A 21,016-nucleotide genomic window follows, 5' to 3' on the forward strand; every position below is an offset into this window, starting at 1 on the left:
CCACCCTTTTGCAGACTCTAACAGGTTTTCTTCTAAGATTGCTCTATCCATCTTCCCATCAACTCTGACCAGCTTCCCTGTCCCTGCTGAAGAAAAGCATCCCCAGAACATGATGCTGCCACCACCATGTTTCATGATTGGGATGGTGTGTTCAGGGTGATGTGCAGTGTTAGTTTTCCACCACACATAGCTTTTTGCCTTTAGGCCAAAAAGTTAAATTTTGGTCTCATCTGACCAGAGCACCTTCTTCCACATGTTTGCTGTGTCCCCCATATGGCTTATCGCAAACTGCAAACGGGACTTCTTATGGCTTTCTTTCAACAATGGCTTTCTTCTTGCCACTCTTCCATAGAGGCCAGATTTGTGGAGGGCATGACTAATAGTTGTCATGTGGACAGATTCTCCCACCTGAGCTGTCGATCTCTGTAGCTCCTCCAAAGTTTCCTAGGTGGACGGCCATGTCTTGGTAGGTTTGCAGTTGTGCCATTCTTTTTCCATTTTCAGATGATGGTGTGAACAGTGCTCCGTGAGATGTTCAAAGCTTGGGATATTTCCTTATAATCTAACCCTGCGTTAAACTTCTCCACAACTTTATCCCTGACCTGTCTGGTGTGTTTCTTGGCCTTAATGATGCTGTTTGTTCACTAAGGTTTTCTAACAAACCTCAGAGAGCTTCAAAGAACAGCTGTATTTATGAGAATAAATTACACAGGTGGACTCTGTTTACTAATTAGGTGACTTCTGAAGGCAATTGGTTCCACTAGATTCTAGTTAGGGGTATCAGAGTAAAGGGGGCTGAATACAAATACATGCCACGCTTTTCACATACCGGTATTTATATGTTAAAAAATTGGAAAACCATTTATCATTTTCCTTCTACTTCACAATTATGTGCCACTTTGTGTTGGTCTATCACATAAAATCCCAATAAAATAAATTTACGTTTTTGGATGTATCATGACAAAATGTGGAAAATTTCAAGGTGTATGAATACTTTTTCAAGGCACTGTATCTAGATTTTGCCTGGCCCCTCCCAGCGTGATGTCCCACAGATTTCACCAGGCATATGGGACGACATAATGCTGGGAATGGCCAGGCACCCTCTTGCTGAGCTGAAAGATCTATACGGTGTATATGCATGCTGTGAATAAATATTTGTATGTGTCTATGCGCATTGTAAGTGTTGCTCCTTTTTTTTTCCCTTTATTAAAATGTCACTGGCAATACTATAATATGGAGATGTGACCTCAGTGATGCTGACCTGTGATTAAAGCACTTTTGACCACCTAGTGTTTTTCAAGGGGTCCATCGCATCAAGTGAGGATACACCCCATTGGGCATGTGGGTGACACTCTTTGGTGGCAGTCCATGGTAGAAAATCTACCTTTACTTGTGGCACATGAACTTTGGTGTTTTTACTGGACACTTACAATCTAATTGGATGTTCTAACCTAATTGGTTGATGTATGGGACTGTTCTCACATTTTTTTACTTAAACGTAATTGGATGATGAATGGGATTGTTTTCACGTTTTTTACTTTTTTCTGCACATGATTTATGATTATGTAATTTATGAGCATTGTCGTTTATATGCACTTTTTGAGTCTACTTCTGGTAATTTACAGTATATTAAGGAGCACTTCACTGTTAGTAGGTATACTTTGAAAGCGGTGCGCTCTGTAAAGTATATCCCCCAGTTCTGTTAAAGCTATGGCTTCCCAAGTCTGACTGTCTGAGTCTCTGTACACTGTAAGTATTCACACCCCTGATCATTCCAAAGCAAAATTTTGGATTAATGTGAGCCGTTATAAAACCCACCCAAGCATTGTATAGCTTTACCAAAATGCAGGCGGAATAAGCTTTTGGTTCATGCTTTTAATTCTATCATGTGGAAGCGTAGACACGCTTCAGATGCTTTCTGCATGATTTGATTTGCTCTTTAATTCCTGAAGTTATGACATTTAAAAAACCTTCTCCTGAGCCCCAAGGATTTGCTTTCAGATCCGGTTTTATCTTTTTCATCTGAGGAATAGCATTTGACATCCATCGTGTCTTTCTGGGATATCAACAGATTTGAACAGAGTAAGGTGAATACCTATTTGTGCTACTATAGTTTAAACCCAGTGGTCTTGGAAGAATTTTTTTGTGCCTGTCCCAGGTCAATGAAAGCTTGACGCCTAATACCTCCCAGGAACTGATGTAGGCAGTGCGGTGCCAACGTACAAAGCAAAGAAATGTTACAACATTCAGTGGGATCTTTTATGAGACCAACACGGGTATGGACTCCACTAGACCTCTGAGGGTATGATGTGGTATCTGGCACCAAGCCATTAGTAGCAGATCCTTTAAGTCCTGTAAGTTGCAAGGTGGGGCCTTCATGGATCATCGGACTTGTTTCCCCAGCACATGCCACAGCTGCTCAGTTGGGTTGAAATCGAGCATTTGGAGGCCACATCACAATTGTATATATATTGTTGCCTTATGAGGTTATGTGAAATCTCCATTAATAACTGTAAAATATTGTAATAATTAATATATTTAATTTAGCTGGCACCTATGAAAGCCGGGCTAAAAAGGGTTTTATTTAAGCTTTTGCTAAGAGCAGAGAATGTGGGCCAAGGCTTGTATATACAAACAATGGAAAGCCAATTCCATTGTTTTACACCTACTCCTTTAAAAGGGTCCCATGCTGGGATATGCATTGGACCTAACTTCCTGGGGAAATGCAATTAACTCACTTGGCCAACATAGTCACAAGGATTGGCATGAAAGGGGGCCGACTTATGGAGTAAGCCCTCCAATCATGATCCAAGCTAGGCCAACCAATGAGACATCAGCCTGGTTTGATATACTCAGAGCAAAGGGGAGGTAACTCGCTCTCTTTCTGATAGACCAGCAAGCTGAAAGGAAGTTTGGTAAGGATGGGTAATTATGGGAAAGGAATGCCCTTTTACTTGTAACTAAATATGTGTGTAGATTACTGTATTGAGGAATATACCCTGTATTCCTTCATGTAAATACTTTATTTCAACCTAATATTTTCTTCCTTGGTGTAAGACGATAGATAGATGAATGTGTATTAGCTAAACTTTCAACTGCGTCCTAATAAATGTTATTATATTTGAAGCTTTCACTCTTGGTCGAAAAGAACTCTTATTTAACCCACATCATATCTATGCGATATGAAAAATCTTAAATACAGATTTTTCAGGGTAACAATATATATGTGTGCACACACAGTATCTCACAAAAGTGAGTACATCCCTCACATTTTTGTAAATATTTTTTATCTTTTCATGTGACAACACTGAAGAAATTACACTTTTCTACAGTGTAAAGTAGTGAGTGTACAACTTGTATAACAGTGTAAATTTGCTGTCCCCTCAAAATAACTCTTCACACAGCCATTAATGTCTAAACCGCTGGCAACAAATATGAATACACCCCTAAGTGAATATGTCCAAATTGGGCCCAAAGTGTCAATATTTTGTGTGGCCACTTTTGTGTACTCACTTTTGTTGCCAGCGGTTTAGACATTCATGGCTGTGTGTTGAGTTATTTTGAGGGAGCAGCAAATTTACACTGTTCTACAAGCTGTACACTCACTACTTTACATTGTAGCAAAGTGTCATTTCTTCAGTGCTGTCACATGGAAGATATAATAAAATATTTACAAAAATGTGAGAGATACTGTATATAGTGGGACTGCCAAGGTAAGGTAAGCAGTGGGGGGGGGGGGGGGGGTTGCAGGCGTCAAAAAAATATCTGTACCGGGAGGTAACCAACCCAAAAATAAAGACAGAGAAAAAAGAAAATGGGTGTTCAAGGGTAGCCTACTGGTATTTATATAATCTTACAAGGTACACCAAAAATCATATAAAGTATCATGAATTTAATTGCACAGAAATTTAATATAACATTAAAAACCTATACAAATCTTGGTCCATAGATAAAATCAGGTAAAAGAAATTACATCAAGTGTGCTGATTCAATAACAAGTTTTGCAGTTAAGTACTGCTTCTTCAGTTTAAAATATTCACTTATAACAGTTATCCAGTAGAAAATATCTTAATTAAAAACACATAGATATTGTAGGAGAGCAAGTCGGATAGTCTCAGCCTGTGGGGGGGGCATAAACGGGGACCAAAAGGCAGGGAAGAGATGAATCCGTCCTCACAGCTTGCCAATAGGCTAAGATGCCCACCAACGGGTTCATATCCAGTGAAACCAGGACTAGTCATTCCATATTATATCATGAAGTCACTAGAGGTTCAGTATTTTGCATCCACATAAGGGGGCCTGTCTCCGTATAGACAGCCAGTACTCCATTCCCATGTAAAGCCCAAACAGACCACACTTTGCCAGTTGTATCTTATCCTCACAAATCACTAGGTTTCTGCACCTGACACAGGATACTGAAAAGAGGCCAAGTCAACACCTCAAAGACCCCTTCTTCCATAGCTCCAGTCCACTTCTGATGCTCACGTGTCCATTGTAGGTGCTTTTGGCTATGGACATGGGTCAGTGCGGTTACCCTGACCAGTCTGCGGCTACGCAGCACCATACACATCAAACTGTGATGCACTGCGTGTTCTGACCCCTTTCTATTGAAACCAGAGTTACCATTTCAGCAGTTTGACCCACAGTAGCTCTTCTATTGGATTGGAATATACAGGCCAGCTTTTGCTCCCCATGTGCATTAAATAGCCTTTGTCACCTATAAAATAAAAGGAGGGGGGGGTTAAAAGGTAACCCTAAGAAACAATCAAGGGAGATCAGCCACTGTATATGAATTAATTAATAGAAGCTTTATTGGTGAAGTACAAAGTTATTGACAGAGTTCCAATCCAGGCAGAACAACCCTACCCTGGTTGGATAATGTTCATGTAATTTGCAAAAAATTCATGAATCACTAATAAAATCACATGTAATAAGACAATATTGTCACAATTTAAAAAGCGCTAATACATGAACCCTACTATATCAAGACTAATACCGAAGACCAGGAGGAAAAATAGACTTGAAGAGAAAATGAGTTTCCCAAGGGTGACACCAAAGGTAATTGAAGCAAAGGTGTCTCCAGCTTTCAATTAACTGCAGAGATCTGCTGTTTTCTGTGATTGACTGGTATATGTCATTAAATATGCATTAGTTAAAGATGATTAACATCCTATTGGTTGATTCAGTCAAGTTTGAAGCTGGATCAAGGGAAACAATGTAAACACCCAAAAGTAAAAATTTCCGGATGTGTTGTGTCAAATGTCCATAGTATAGGTGTTTATCAAAATGTATACGGTCTCATGTAGATGACAATTAGACTGATATCACTACAGCGGAGAAATCATCAATAGCAGCCTTATCGCTCGGACTTGGGAGTCATCGAGATATGTGGGGGCATGTTAGCACTACCCTCCGTCTACGCGTTTCACGCTGGAGGTTTGGACTGATTAAACAGCTCATCTGACATTCACTATCTACCTGGAGGCTATTTGGACTATCCAAGCCGTACTCCACAGGCACTGTCTCTGCATGTGTCCTGCACTATGCCTGGGATGATTGAATCCTCTCCCTAAAAACCACCAGTTTTAGGCATTATCTTTTTATGATACAACGGCTACAATTATGGACACTAACCGAATCAAAACTACAGCCCAAAATCATCAACTGATCCAAAGGACATCTCGGCAGATTGAATCTGAAAATCCATCCTGGACATACAGAGACCTGTAACTGCGATACAATCGGGGTAAGATGCCCATACACGGACCAATATTGTTCAATTACATTCCTGTTTTGATGTATGCAGCAGGTTTAAGGCTTTGTTTATCGGTGGATACAATTCATACTTTGTAGCCAACAGATGAGCCAAGTGCTACATATTCTGCTATTGATGATTCCTCCGCTGTAGTGATATCAGTCTAATTGTCATCTACATGAGACCGTATACATTTTGATAAACACCTATACTTTGTTACTATACATTGTTTCCCTTGATCCAGCTTCAAGCTTGACTGAATCAGCCAATAGGATGTTAATCATCTTTAACTAATGCATATTTAATGACATATACCAGTCAATCACAGAAAACAGCAGATCGCTGGAGACACCTTTGCTACAATTACCTTTGGTGTCACCCTTGGGAAACTAATTTTCTTTTCAAGTCCATTTTTCCTCCTGGTCTTTGGTATTAGTCTTGATATAGTAGGGTTCATGTATTAGCACTTCTTAAATTGTGACAATATTGTCTTATTACATGTGATTTTATTAGTGATTCATGAGTCTTTTTGTAAATTACATGAACATTATCCAACCAGGGTAGGTTTGTTCCGCCTGGATTGGAACACTGTGAATAATTTTGTACTTCACCAATAAAGCTTCTATTAATTCATATACCGTGGCTGATCTCCCTTGATTGTTTCTTAGGGTTACCTTTTAACCCTCCCCCCTTTTATGTCCTAGGCTGCACGCTTTCTGGGAGATATTCCGCCCTAAGGGCGAATCGGTGGGTCAGTTTACCTCTATGGTTCACTAACCAATAATGTAGGATTCCTTTTTTACCTTTTATAGTTTGGTCACCTATGAACCTGTCACCAGCTCACTGGTTTTCCTTTATTAGAGCACTTTGGTAGGTGCTGTCCACAGCAGATCAGGAACATCCTACAAGAGCTGCAGTTTTGGAGATGCTCTGATCCGGTCATCTAACCATTTATAAGTTGGCTGTTGTCAAAGTTGCTTAAAGTGGATGTAAACCTGATTCATTAAATGTGAGCTGGGCACATATATCTGTAGTGTTTTGTTAGCTCTCTTCAAAGCTCCGTGTCTCGTAGCTTTGTCCTGCATCATTGAACTCTCCAAGGCCAGGAGATAGAAGTGTTTGTCTGAGGAGGTTGCTATAAATAGATTAGCAGCCAGCTAGACCATACACAGGCAAGCTTTGCGTGTGTGGGGAGGAGGGCGTGTGCCTTTCCTCCAGGCAGCTTTCTCAAATTCTCTTAGGCTAGGAATGATCTCCTCCTACAGGGGAACCAGGAACTTTCTAAACAGTATATCAAGGTGAAGACAGAAGATATACATGTAAAACTTATATAGGGAGAATTGTTTCATCCCTGTGTATCTTCTGAAGCAGTTCCCTTCACTAAGGTACTAAGTATATATGGAGGGTTTACATCCACTTTAAATCCTTACACTTGTCCATTTTTTTTCTGCTTTCAACTCATCAACTTCAGGGGAAAAATGTTCACTTGCTGCCTAATTTATCCCACCCATTCTCAGGTGCCATTGTAATGAGATAATCAATGTTATTCACTTTACCTGTCAGTGGCCATAATATAATAGCTGATCGGTGTGTGTGTACTACCAGTTGTCGATATTTTAGGGCTATATATGAACTTTCTAAATATTACCCTGCAAGATTCCCATCTATATTGCTACAGTAGCAGGAGATACTTGTTTAAAGTAGAACTGAAGACAAATAATTAAAAAAAAAAAATGTCTCTTTTGTTCATCGACGGACACAGCGCCTCCTTAATCTTGACCATTGGGTTATATCACCTCTGCAGGAATAAGACTAGGCAGATCAAAAAACACATGGCTACGCCCATGGGCTGTCCTCAGTCAGTATATAACCCCCTCCCTGCTCTAGGTATTCAGTTTATTTCTGTCTTGTCAGGAGTAAGGACCTAGCTCCTTGCTAGGATCTTTTGGTCCTAGCAAATTTTACTTTTTGCCCCTTTCTTCCATGCATTTTCTTCTGGAAGATCTGCAATCAACTACCAAGCTGGACGACGGGCTGGATAATCTAGATCCGTGAGTCTTTGGGGGTCCTTGTGTATCTCCCTCTCTGCTGATACAGTAGGTACCCTGGCCATTGGGTTTACCTTAGTGGTGCCACTACAGGGTTTTCTTCCCTATGAAGTCTTAGGGTCACATCTCACCTACTGATCCCCTCATGGAGGTGGCAGGTTCCTCAGAAAGCTCAGCTACCCATGCCTGCACTGACAGCAGTCCTCGAGTCGTTGATATCTCGGGTGGAAGTAGTGTGTGGGCAAAGACTCAGGAGGAAGTGTCCCCCGCCTTCCTCTGCTAAGTCTGTCTCATCTGATGCTGAGCCTGATGCCGCCGGGGACGTGGCCCATCCAGGGGGGATTAATATATCGCCCCCTGACCCGTCCGATAGTGAGGATGAGTCCTCTGCGGTCTCAGTAGCGAGTTAAAAAGCGCAGGTGGACACGCTTGTTACTGCGGTGCAGGAGACTCTAAAAAAGATGGGGCATGTGGCTGTGTCCTTTGGTACGCATAAGTCACCTCGCACACCACGGGTGTTTCCTTATCTGCCTTATTTTAATAGGTTTACCTATAAGGAATGGGAACAACCAAAGTCACCCTTTGTGGTCACCAAACGTTTCTCAGTACGCTACCCCTTTGAAGAATCACTTTTGAAAAAGTGGACTGCCCCACCACTGGTGGACCCTCTTGTTTCCAGGTTGAAGAAAGCAACCATGATCCCAGTAGAGGAATCCCCGTCCTTTAAGGACCTGGCTAACAGGAAAGCGGAGGCTGTGGCACACATCACGTTTACTATGGCTGGGTCGGCATTGCGTCCAATTTTGGCCTCGGCCCTGGTGTCACAGACCCTAACTGAATGGGCCAAGCTTTTGCGCCAGGGTCTGGGTAGTGAGCAGGTTCCTGCTGCTTATGTTGATTTAGCGGACCAGTTGGTCCATGAGCTGCAGTATATTTGTGATGCAGCCTTGGTAGCAGCTCCTGTACTATCCAAGCTTTCTGTTTCAGCGGTGGTGATTAGACGTGTGCTGTGGCTTAAGAATTGGTCGGCAGACCAAGCCCTTAAAAAAGCTCTCATTGATCTGCCCTTTCAAGGCGATCGCCTGTTTGGGGCTACCCTGGATGACATTATTAAGGGTGTCACAGGGGAAGAGTACCTTCCTGCCTCAATCTAGGAAAGGGAAGGAGCCTCGTCGCAGACGGGGGCCTTCCTTCTCAGCCCATAAGAAATTCCTCCGGGCTCCCGGGACTGCAGATAAAGGAAACAGATCTCTCAAGTCTTCCCTGGGACGTTCCAAGCAATCTTGGTCTCGTAATCCTAGAGCAGGCTTCACTGACAAGACTCCTTCAGCATGAAGGTCTGCCCTCACCCATTGCTGGGGTGGGGGAAATCTTCGCTGGTTTCCAGGTTTATGAGCCTCCTTTGTGAGCGTCAAGGGGGTCCACGAATTGAATCTTTTGGGGGTACCAAAGAAGGGGGACAGAATTTGTCTACTTCGGGAGGCCTGTGTCTCCTTGTGTGGGTATAATTCCTGTAAGGGTTCAGGTGATGTCCGAACTACTGTCCAGGAAATTGGGCTGCCTGGGTCTGACATTGGAGTGAATGCTGACCAGGTTAGTAGTTTTTCTTTACAAACGTCGGCCCCTTCAGCAGGTTCAGTTCAACGGGAAGTAACTGAGGCCCATGGCAATCTCGCGAGTTCCTCTGGTAGATGCCACAGTCGTCCTAGTGCCACTGCGGTGCCTGTGAAGGACTGAGGGCGAAAGTCCTCTGGTGGCCGTAAACGTTCCTTGGAAGCTACCTCTAAAAGAGGACCAGTTGTACCAAGGGCTGAGCTTCCATCCTGCCTTACAGTAACTGGTTTTAATGGCCTAGCCATTGAAATCCAGGTACTGAGAGATAGGTCTGTCGGGATCAGTGATCCCTACTATGGTGAAGGGGAGGAAGTCGACTTCTAGTAAGAGATATACCATCGTAGGTGGAAAGCATACATTTCTTGGTGTGAGTCGATTGGCTTTCATCCTCGATCCTTTTCTGTGGCTGGGATCTTAGCTTTTCTTCGACAGGGCGTTAAGCAGAAGTTGGCTTTGCGCACCATCAAGGGCCAGGTGTCTGCCTTAGCAGTCTTCTTTCAACGACCCCCAGCCACTCACTCTTTTTAGTTCATACCTTCATTCAAGGAGTCCGGCATGTGGCTCCGCCTGTACAGTCTCTTTTGTCGCCATGGGATTTAAACTTAGCGCTATCGGTTCTCCAGAAACCTCCATTCGAGATTATTCGGAAGATTCCCTTACCTACGTTGTCCCAGAAGGTGGCATTCCTGGTGGCCACTACCTCGGCCCGCAGTGTTTCGGAGTTGGCGGCATTATCCTGTCATAGTCCCTATTTAGTACTCCATAGGGGTAAAGTAGTTCCGCGTCCCTGTCATTTCTGCCCAAGGTTGTCCCTGACTTTCATTTGAATGAGGACATTGTGTTGCTGTCCTTGTGTCCCAAGCCTGGTCATCCCAAGGAATTTGCTTTGCATACCTTGGATGTGATTTGTGCGATTCAACGGCGCATTCTACTCGGACGCTTAGTATTTCTTGGGCCTTCCGTCATCAAGCGTCAATATCACAGGTTTGCAAGGTGGCCATTTGATCGTCAGTTCATACCTTCACTAAATTCTATAAAGTAGATATTTTGGCATATGTGGATGCTTCTTTTGACCGTAAGGTTTTGCAGGCTGCTGTTTAAGAGGGGGGTTCCCTCTTGAGGTGTGTTTATTCTTTTAACATTTTTTATTGAAGATGGGGCTCCTGTGACCCAGTTAAGGCTCTTGTTGTTAGCCTTGGGTTATTCTGCCCGCCCCTCATTTTTCTTCGGCACTGCTTTTGGACGTCCCGGTGGTCAAGATTAAGGAGGCGCTGTGTCCGTCGATGAACGAAAGAGAAAATGGGATTTTTGTACTCACCGTAAAATCCATTTCTGTGAGTTTGACGGACACAGCACCCACCTCTCTATGGAGTTTTTGATACTTCTATTACTTCTTGCTACTAAACTGAATACCAAGAGCAGGGAGGGGGTTATATACTGACTGAGGACAGCCCATGGGCGTAGCCAGGTGTTTTTTGTTCTGCCTAGTCCTATTCCTGCAGAGGCGAAATAACCCAATGGTCAAGATAAAGAGGCGCTGTGTCCGAACTCAGAGAAATTGATTTTACGGGGAGTACAAAAATCACATTATTCAGCAGTGTAAGTTTGTCTCTCTAGCAGTATCTGTTCCTCTGAAACACACCTATAAAACAAAAGTGCAGTTACTCTTTAAACTATGACATTCACCACTCAGGTGAGGCATACAAAATCATCATAAATAGTAAAGCCAGTAAAAACAGAGGCGGATAAGGTAGTTGGTAATGAGGAGCAGAACTTTGAATTGGGGACCACAACAAGCCATTCTTGGGCAGAATGTATATTATTTTTATTAAAAACACAAAACCTTTTTGGTTCGCTTTTCAGTAACCGCTTTTGATTTTTTCAACCTACATGTTTATTGCTGTCTGTATACAGTGCCTTGCATTTGGCATTTTTTGTTGCCTCACAACCTGGAATTAACATGGATTGTTTGAGGATTTGCATCATTTAATTTACAGAACATGCCCACAACTTTGCAGATGATATTTTTTTTTATTGTGAAGCAAACAACAAATAGGACAAAATAACAGAAAAAGTCAATGTGTATAACTATTCACCCCCCTAAAGTCAATACTTTGTAGAGCCAACATCTTACCACTGGGATTTTTGCCCATTCCTCCTTACAAAACTGCTCCAGCTCCTTCAAGTTGGATGGTTTGCGCTTGTGAACAGCAATCTTTATGTCTGACCACAGATTTTCTATTGGATTGACATCTGGGCTTTGACTAGGCCATTCCAACACATTTACATGTTTCTCCTTAAACCACTCAAGTGTTGCTTTAGCAGTGTGTTTGGGGTCAGTGTCCTGCTGGAAGGTGAACCTCCGTCCTAGCCTCAAATCACACACAGAGTGGTACAGGTTTTGCTCAAGAATATCCCTGTATTTAGCACAATCCATCTTTCCCTCAACTCCGACCAGTTTCTCAGTCTCGACTGCTGAAAAACATCCCCACAGCATGATGCTGCCACCACCATGTTTCACTGTGGGGATTGTGTTCTTTGGATGATGTGTTGGGTTTGCGCTAGACATAGCGTTTTCTTTGGTGGCCAACAAGTTCAATTTTAGTCTCATGAGACCAGAGCACCTTCCTCCATACATTTTGGGAGACTCCCGCATGCCTTTTCGCAAACTCAAAACGTGCCATTTTGTTTTTTGCTCAAAGGAATGACTTTCTTCTGGTCACTCTGCCATAAAGCCCAACTCTATGAAGCGTACAGCTTATTGTCGCCCTATGTACAGCTACTCCAGTCTCTGCTGTGGAACTCTGCAGCTCCTCCAGGGTTACCTTAGGTCTCTGTGCTGCCTCTCTGATTAATGCTCTCCTTGCCCAGTCCGTGAGTTTTGGTGTGCGGCCGTCTCTTGGCAGGTTTGCTGTTGTGCCATGTTCTTTCCATTTAGCTATGATAGATTTGATGGTGCTCCTAGGGATCATCAAAGATTTGGATTTTTTTTTTATAACCTAACTCTGACTTGTACTTCTTAACAAAATTGTCCCTTACTTGTTTGGAGAGTTCCTTGGTCTTCATGGCAGTGTTTGGTTAGTGGTGCGGCTTGCTTAGGTGTTGCAGCCTCTGGGGCCTTTCAAAAAGGTGTGTATGTGTAATGACGGATCATATGACACTTAGATTGCACACAGGTGGACATCATTTCACTAATTATGTGACTTCTGAAGGTAATTGGTTGCACCAGACCTTTTTTGGGCTTCATAACAAAGGGGGTGAATACATCCACACATGCCAATTATCAGTTTTTTATTTCTGAAAAAATGTTTTATGTATATATTTTTCTAATTTTACTTCACCAACTTAGACTATTGTGTTCTGATCCATCACATATAATTTATATTTTTTAAAAATGATCTAAAGGCTGTAATGTAACAAAATAGGTAAAAGGCCAAGGGGGTTGAATACTTTTGCAAGACACTGTACATGCTGGAAAATTCTCCTATTGAGTGGGAGGATTCTCTGTCCAGCATCCCAAATGATACAGTTGTCACAAGAACAAGTGGTGAGGATAAATGTTCAAATGATGGCATTTATTTCAGTGACAACAGTCTTAAAGGGAGCGAGAGCTTTCCTCTCATATCCTGTTGAATCTCCAGGACAGGAAGTGAAGGGAAATCTGCCATACTGGACACAAAACCGCAAAAAGTAAAGTTAAAGGATCCAGTGCCACTCCATCCTCCTTGTTCTTGCATGCACTAGAATAAAGGATGGGAAGGAGACTGCAACAGGGCAATCTCTTGTTCACATGATTTGATGTCTACCACATAAGGATATTAAGAAAGTGGATGGATTATCCCGCACTACCTCGTAAATAATATTCATGTGGTGTATCTTGTGATGGCTGGCTGCGCACATTCTAATTGTGTTCCTACAATGTGAATCAATAAGTTGAAAGTATATGTTGTTGAGCCTATGCCCTTAATAATGTGCATTTAAACATGATACCAAATTAACCTAAAATCAACGTGACAGGGATAATCCTCAATGTCCTTGAATATATTGTGATGATACAAATAAAATGGATCATATGTTACTGTCAAAATTCTAATACAATACAAACATGCGTGATCAGCGGGGAGCCGTGTGACGCTGCTGATACTGGAAGTGACGCGGAAGCCTCCGAACCCTGCTGTCAGTTTTTAGGAGCTGTTTGTTTTTAACCTACAAGTTACTACTTTTAAATAAATATATATTTGAAACTACTACACCATGAGCATATCCTTTTTTTGCATGAGCCACCGCAAGGGGAAAATCACAATCTTAAAGGTCCATATACCCAGTTAAGGATAAAGCACCAGGACACCCAGTGGAACTGAGGAGAACACCTGAGGTGCCTACCATTCATGTCCCAGCACACAGGATAGTGTGATTTGACCTAGTAAGAGAGGTCAAAGGGAGAGGTGAGCGCATAGGATGAGAGGTGGTGGGAGACACTGAAGCACTAGCACTTTTTACTACAGATTTGTGGATTCACCTTTATGTATGGTGTAGTACCTTTTATGGCTTCATTTAAAGGACAATTTGTTGAGTTGCATCAGTATTTTGTCATTGATTTATGATTTACTTTTCATTTGTATTTTCTATCACTGGGCAGTATTATATACTATATAAGATATGATGTAAGTGCATTCAGGAATATTTTAGCCATGCTGATCACGCATGTTTGTATTGTATTAAAGTTTTGACAGTAACATATGATCCACTTTTTATTTGTATTATCACTATATTCAAGGATATTGAGGATTATCCCAGTCACGTTGATTTTATGTTAATTTGGTATCATTAAATGCACATTATTAAGCGCATAGGCGCAACAACATACTTTAATTTACTGGTACCTCCCTTTTATATATGACACTGAAAAATAAATCCCTAACAAAACGAAGACTAATGGGAGTTTGAAGGTAACACACTACAAGTTAAAATTCCAATTTTTATTAGTATAAACACATTAAAAGCGTTTTAAAACCAGAAACATCCTTCACACATAGGTGTTGATTCTAAAAGAACTGCAGTAACATGTATTGCCAGTTAACGATGAACAGATCCCCAGATGGTAAGATGGCATAATCCGCACAAAAGCCTCCGACTCGTTTTGCAGGGACAAAGCCCACTTCCCCCGGCGAAAACTGACAGAACGTTCTAGAGCTTACAAACACAGTAAAAGTAAGCATCATATATACTCCACTCTAAAAGAGGCTGAATCAATATGCAAATACATATACATTGTAAAGTGTATACTACCTGTCAAAATTTTATGCAGCCTGAACCAGCAAAGTGGAATGTCTAACACTGCATTTTAGGGAAGACCCACCACGCCTCAAAATATCAGTTATGCAAGTGATAATAGATTCCCTAAAGAGAACGTCATCTCGTATATGCAGGCTGGAGAAAAGCACACCAGCGGGAGGTGCGGGTGGCTGTATGGGTTAGGGCAGGTTGTGTATTGGCCGGGGAGAGGATCTGCAGCCGGAGTGCAAAGATTTGTGTCTTCTCACAAGCTGCACTCAGCCTTGCCCTCCCAAAAATGTTGAGTTTTAACCCTTCCCTACTCTTATCAAAAGAAAAAAATTCTGTTCAAACCTTTTCACATTGTTGTAATTTATAGTAAGATGTGGTAATTGAGAAAAGTTTGATCTCTGATTTTGGATAAACAAACTGAACCCTGTTTTATTAATATTTAAAAATGTTTTACCAATCCTCCTCGGCATTCTGGACATCAGAATCTTCACTACCATTATTTATTCACGCGGTTTGATGATGACTCTGACTTTGCTTTCCTTTTCTTGCAGGTCAAAGAAACCGCGAGAAGACCGGAGAGAGCAATTGCTGTGTAATTCTGTAAATGACGTGTCTACGACGTGTGTTGTAATATAGTCTTTGTCTTTCATGCTGCTGGAATAGAGGAGACCCATTGCTTCAGAGAACCTTAGAACAACACCCTGTCATCCTGTCTAAACGACTGATTACATAAACTCTCATTAAAATCTTCATCAGAAGAGACTAAGGATGTTCTCATACCAGAACTTTCTTTTTTGGTTTTCTTATTTCCCTTCCCCCTCCACCCACAAAATAACTTTGTAGTATGTCTAGTATCTCCATATTTTAATCCACTCAGTCTCCAGGGGAAAAAGTCGGTCTGTTCTCTTCTACAACAATGATCATAATCTTGCTGCAGCATAACAATACAAACCAGAATCAATGATTTCAGGCTGCCCATACACAGAATGCACTTGAGCCAGTCTTCAGCATCTGATAGCTGTAGCCATATTAATACAACAACCTACAGGACGAGTAACACTGGAAATCAAGGCTGTCAAATCAGACTGAAATCTAAGTATTATTGGGAAGACTTCTACCTAACATATTTACTGCCCTTAGCGGCTCGTGGTAGTATCAGGAGAGCGAATATTATGGTTTCTTTTTCAAGGAACAAAGTTTAAATGTGCCTGTAAACTGAAAGCACTCTGCAGGGGGCGCCGGAGTAATGTCTAACGTACTATCCTGTGCACTCTCTCTCTCTCTCTCTCTCTCTCTCTCTCTCTCTCTCTCAAGCATTTTTTTTGCATGCGCACCTGTACCATGCCTACGAGAGGAGTGCTTTTCCTAGCCTTAATATGGGAGGGTCAAGTATCCTGTAGTCCATAAGCCTTTATTAATGTGCAGAGATATTAGCAGATGTCATTTATTAATCTACTTTGTGTTTTAATATCCAACCGTGATGTTTTCAGTGACAAAAAAATGACTCATCCGTAATCTAGTGTCCAATTTTATGCTAAGATATTAAGAAGACTGTTCGCTACCATAGTAACAGAACTTTGTTTTTATTCCTTTACGTAACCGGCATTTGTACTAGTGCTTGCAAGGGTATTAAAATTTCGACAGGACGAAAAAACATAATTTATCCATTTCATTCACATAATTTAAAGATATACTATATTGAATTTGCACAGCACTAAAGCATGGAGCTACGTTTCATTTTAAACTGTAAAAAAAATAAAAAATAATAATAATAAATATATAAACGTTTTTATATTGTTTCCACTAGGGAGAAAAGTCTTCCTGGTTGAAATTACAAATATGTGTAGAATATATTTAATAAAAAAAATATATAAAATGCATTATTATAGAATCTAACAATAGATCGGCATAGTGTAATAGATCAATATACCTATAAACGCTTTTGCCTATGGAACATGTAAAGTCACAGGTTGACCTAGCATTCTGAATACAGTACTGGATGAAGGTGTCAAAAAGTTAATCATGTTCCATGTATTTTTTTCTTTTCCCGACAGTCTGCATCTTTTTATCGTAATCTAATTTTTTTTTTTTGGTCATTAAGATAGCTTTGACAAAATGCTTTGTATGCATTCGGTCGTATTGTTCATACTGATCTGACCTTAAATTTGTAAAGAGCAGTTTAAAAAAAAAAAAGAAAACATGAAGATAACAATTTGTAAATAGGACTAAGGAAAATTTCTTTCTTCAAACTGTACTGATATAGAGTCTTCTGTAACTAAATAAAATAATATTGTAGTGCATTTTTGTTGGTTGTCTGGTGGTTCTAATTGGGACTGTATTTGCTTTGATTATTTTTTTATATATATAAAACTGGAAAAAAAAATCAGTTGAAAATTTAAATCAATGCAATTTTTTTCTTTTTGTTTCTGCAAATTAATTCCCGCTGATTACTTTTGTAATCCCATTGATAGTGAATTGTTATGAGATTTTTCCTGTATAGCTACAGTATATAATAAAATAAATTGTCACAATCTTGTGACGTCTGTGTCTGAGCTTTGGTCAACAAATAGAAAATCTACTTTCAGCAAGAGTTTGAAGTATGTGAAAAGTAGTTTGTGCCAAATGAATGTGAGCTGTCAGTTCTCAGGCTTTCCGCTAAAGCTTTTGCATTAGGCTTCATGTACATATAGCCTACTTTGGCCGCAGGAAAATACAAAACACGGCAAAATGACGCCACAATTTGTGGTCGGTGGTCAAAACTTTCCTATTCTGAACGTGATTCTTCTGCATTCAGATGAGGGAGGTTGAAGCTCCCCTAACTGCAGCAGCTCCTAAACTCTGCTAAAAGCCTATGTATGCATGGACACACAGGCTTTTATGGAGTTGAGTTTAGGAGCTTTGGCAAAAAAAAAAAACACCAAAAGCTCCTAAACTCAAGTTTAGGAGCTGTAGTGTACATGAAGCCTTCTTAATCCTGGCTACTTTTAAATCAATGATCATGAAAGAATTAATAAATTATTATATGTGCGCTTAGATACAAAAACATAAAAGCAACTAGCACAATTTGCGGACAACAAATAACATAACAGTTATAATAAAGGTGCAGCGCTTTCAGTAACACTAAATGTAAACACATACATAGATAACAGAAAAGTCCTCCAAGTGAATTCTTGGAAAAGTGTCCCATAAGAAGTTTAGTTGAAAACACCTTGAGTGTGCTCAAAGCTAATAAAATGGTGTCAAAAAAACATATCCTCCAACAAACGCATGCAGCTTCTTACCACCAGATGTTGACCACCAAAGTAAAGCGATCAAAAAGCACTCATACAGCATGTTGGTGTGGCTGAACTCCATGACCCAAATGCTCTAAAGCTAGCACGACAGGCACACTTCCAGATTAATAGACAGTTTCTCCAGGGCAAAGAATCACTCACAGAGGACATACAGATCAAAAGAGGAAAAAGAGTGTGCTTCATAGTGCAGTAAAAGATGGGCTTTCACATTTATTTAAAAGTATACACTCACATATATCCAAGTAGATTCAGCATGTCACAAAATAAAAAGTTTCAAGCCAGCAAGATGACCACAATACCTAGCGTGATGAGGTCACATGCCGTAGCTCCACCCTACGCTTTTTGTCATCGGACGCCCCTGACGACGTCTGTTGATGACATTCTATTCTAGAAATACTTCAACACTCAACATGAGAATTCTTTATTATATCCTACGGTGTCCATTCACATCTGATTGTTGTGTTGCACGCATAACGTGCTTTTTTGAGCGATTACCTACCTCACCTTCTGGTAACTATTTTTTTTGGCTAATGCAAAAACACTAAAGCCTGCAAAATGCATATACAAACGTGCATTTAAACTCTTTGAAGAAGTGTAAACCTAATCTAAAGGCAATTGACAAAATTCAATAACACCTGTCATCTTGCAAAATTAGACCTGTTTTTAACGTGATGGTATAATATATAGTGTTGGGTGTTAATTTACCTCCTTTATTATTTTATCAACCAAAATGATAAAATATGTCTAGTGCAATTCACAGAGAAAATGACCTTTTAGCAATAGTTTTTGAGGCGTACGGTTGCCACCTTTCCAAGGGTGGCGGCATGACAGATTTCCGGTGGTATCTGATGCATGTTGCATAAATTTGGTGATAGCGTGCAGAAGAAAAAGGCAGTATGTGGCTATATTTCACCCTGGTACCAATATGAACAATTTTGCCGAGTTGCAGTTACCTATTAGCATCCGCTCTCCTGGCTATCCAGAAAACATTGCAAAAGGGAAAGTAGCCTAAAAGAAATGTGTCAACTACAGAGCATATATGTTTATAGCTACCAACTCTTACTCATTTTGAGAGACGGCCCCTCTTTTGGAACCAAATCCCTCAGTACTTCTTTACTCCTCACATGTCCATCTTTTTGGTCTAAGGTATAGACCTATAGAAAAAAAATTCTACGTAACTAACCCAATGGTTTTACATCATAAAACCCTTCATCTCCCCTCTATTTTTGCATTTGTGATTTTGAAATGTCAACATAACCACTTGCCCTCCGGAAGATTTACCCCCCTTCCTGACCAGGCCATTTTTTTTTTTGCAATATGGCACTGCGTTATTTTAACTGACAATCGCGTGGTCATGCGACACTGCACCCAAATAACATTTTTTGTCCTTTTTTTTTTTTTCCGCCACAAATAGAGCTTTCTTTTAGTGATTTTTATTTTTTTGCGCTATAAACAAAAAAAGGCCGACAATTTTGAAAAAAAAAAAAAAACAATTTTTTACTTTTTGCTATAAAACATATCCAATAAAAAAAAATTTAAAAACTCAAACTTCTTTATAAATTTAGGCCAATATTTATTCTGCTACATATTTTTGGTAAAAAAAAAAAAAAATCCCAGTATATAGATTGGTTTGCGCAGAAGTTATAGCGTCTACAAACTATGGGATATTTTTTTTTTCTTCTTACTAGTAATGCCGGTGATCAGCAACTTATAGCGGGACTGTGATATTGCGGTGGACAAATCGGACACCGAACTGATACTTTTTTGACAAATTTTGGAGACCAGTGACACTAATACAGTGATCAGTGCTAAAAAATATGCACTGCCACTGTACTAATGACACTGGCTGGGAAGAAGTTAACAGGGGTAATCAAATGGTTAACTCTATGCCTAGGTTGTGCTTACTCACTGTGGGGGAGGAGCTTTGACTAGGGGAAGGCAAATACCCGTGTTCCTGCTTAGCAGAAACACAGGATCAATGCCTTTCCTTCTGACGGAACGACAATCTGCCTTGTTTACTGTGTAATCGGTGGGTGCCGGCGAACATCGAGTCCGCGCCCCAGACCTGGAAATGTCAGATCACATACTAGGTACATGATCTGGCGCAGAGCGGCCGCCTGCCACATATCTATGATAGGCAGTCCACGAGTGGTTAAAGCAAAAGTTGTGGTCCTTGTGTGTTCTACCAGTAAACAAATCCTTCATGTTGCACCTAAGTGGGGGCAAGGCAGGGTCATGTCCACTGTCTGCATATTTTCTGCTAAGAGGTGTCCCCCTTTTCCAACTCAAATAAGTTACAGCAAAAAGTTTTAAATCTGTTTTGGAAAGGGGGGGGGGGTTAGCGCTTTTGTTGTTTTTTTTAGTGTCCTCTGTACCCCTTTTAAGGAGACTTCTTCCCACTTTCTGTAAGGACAGCAAATGATGGAAATTTTTTATAGTAGAGACACAAACACAGCAATGCACAAAGCTCCAGCAATATTGAATACAAAATATGTGGATAGCAAACATAATAAATGAATAGTCCATATTACATATGACTTTACACCAAATAAAAAAGTGACACCATAAAGTTCTTCCAGTACACCACCTGTGTAATCCCACCACTCCTTGTGATTCTTAATCCACCACCACTATCGCCTCATGGATTTGACTCACTCAACATTCGGTCAAAAAGTGCTTTTCCCTTTTAAGGGAACAAAAATATCTTTTGCGTTGCTCAATTGATATCCTATATTCCCAGAGGCCTATACCCATAATTTAATTAAAACAAAATCATAGTGTTTTATGTAAAATCACTAATTTATTATTACAAAAAACTGAAAAAAGCAGCGCTAACCCACCTACATTGAAATTGTACAATAAAGATCAATATGAAAAAAATATTATAAAAAGTGATGTATAAATAGAAAATAAATTGAATTAAAATAAAAAGTCCATCTTCTTAATTCCAAGTGCTAGTAGTGCTGTAAAAAATTCAATAGTGTCCTCCACCGCACCACCAGTGCTAAACACCCAAAATG

At 40.5% G+C, this 21,016-nt stretch overlaps 1 protein-coding gene across 1 annotated transcript in view; it reads left to right on the forward strand.

The window, feature by feature from the left end:
* Positions 1-17,234, forward strand: part of UBL3 (ubiquitin like 3) — a 271,044-nt gene extending 253,810 nt beyond the window's left edge. Inside the window, exon 5 of the mRNA XM_073613366.1 lies at positions 15,255-17,234. Within this exon, the coding sequence (XP_073469467.1) occupies positions 15,255-15,307 (53 nt within the window). The 3' untranslated portion in view covers positions 15,308-17,234. The remainder of the gene's footprint in view (positions 1-15,254) is intronic.
* Positions 17,235-21,016: the final 3,782 nt, after the last annotated feature.

The sequence above is a fragment of the Aquarana catesbeiana genome, linkage group LG02, assembly GCF_042186555.1.
Source record: "Aquarana catesbeiana isolate 2022-GZ linkage group LG02, ASM4218655v1, whole genome shotgun sequence".
Lineage (NCBI taxonomy): Eukaryota > Metazoa > Chordata > Amphibia > Anura > Ranidae > Aquarana > Aquarana catesbeiana.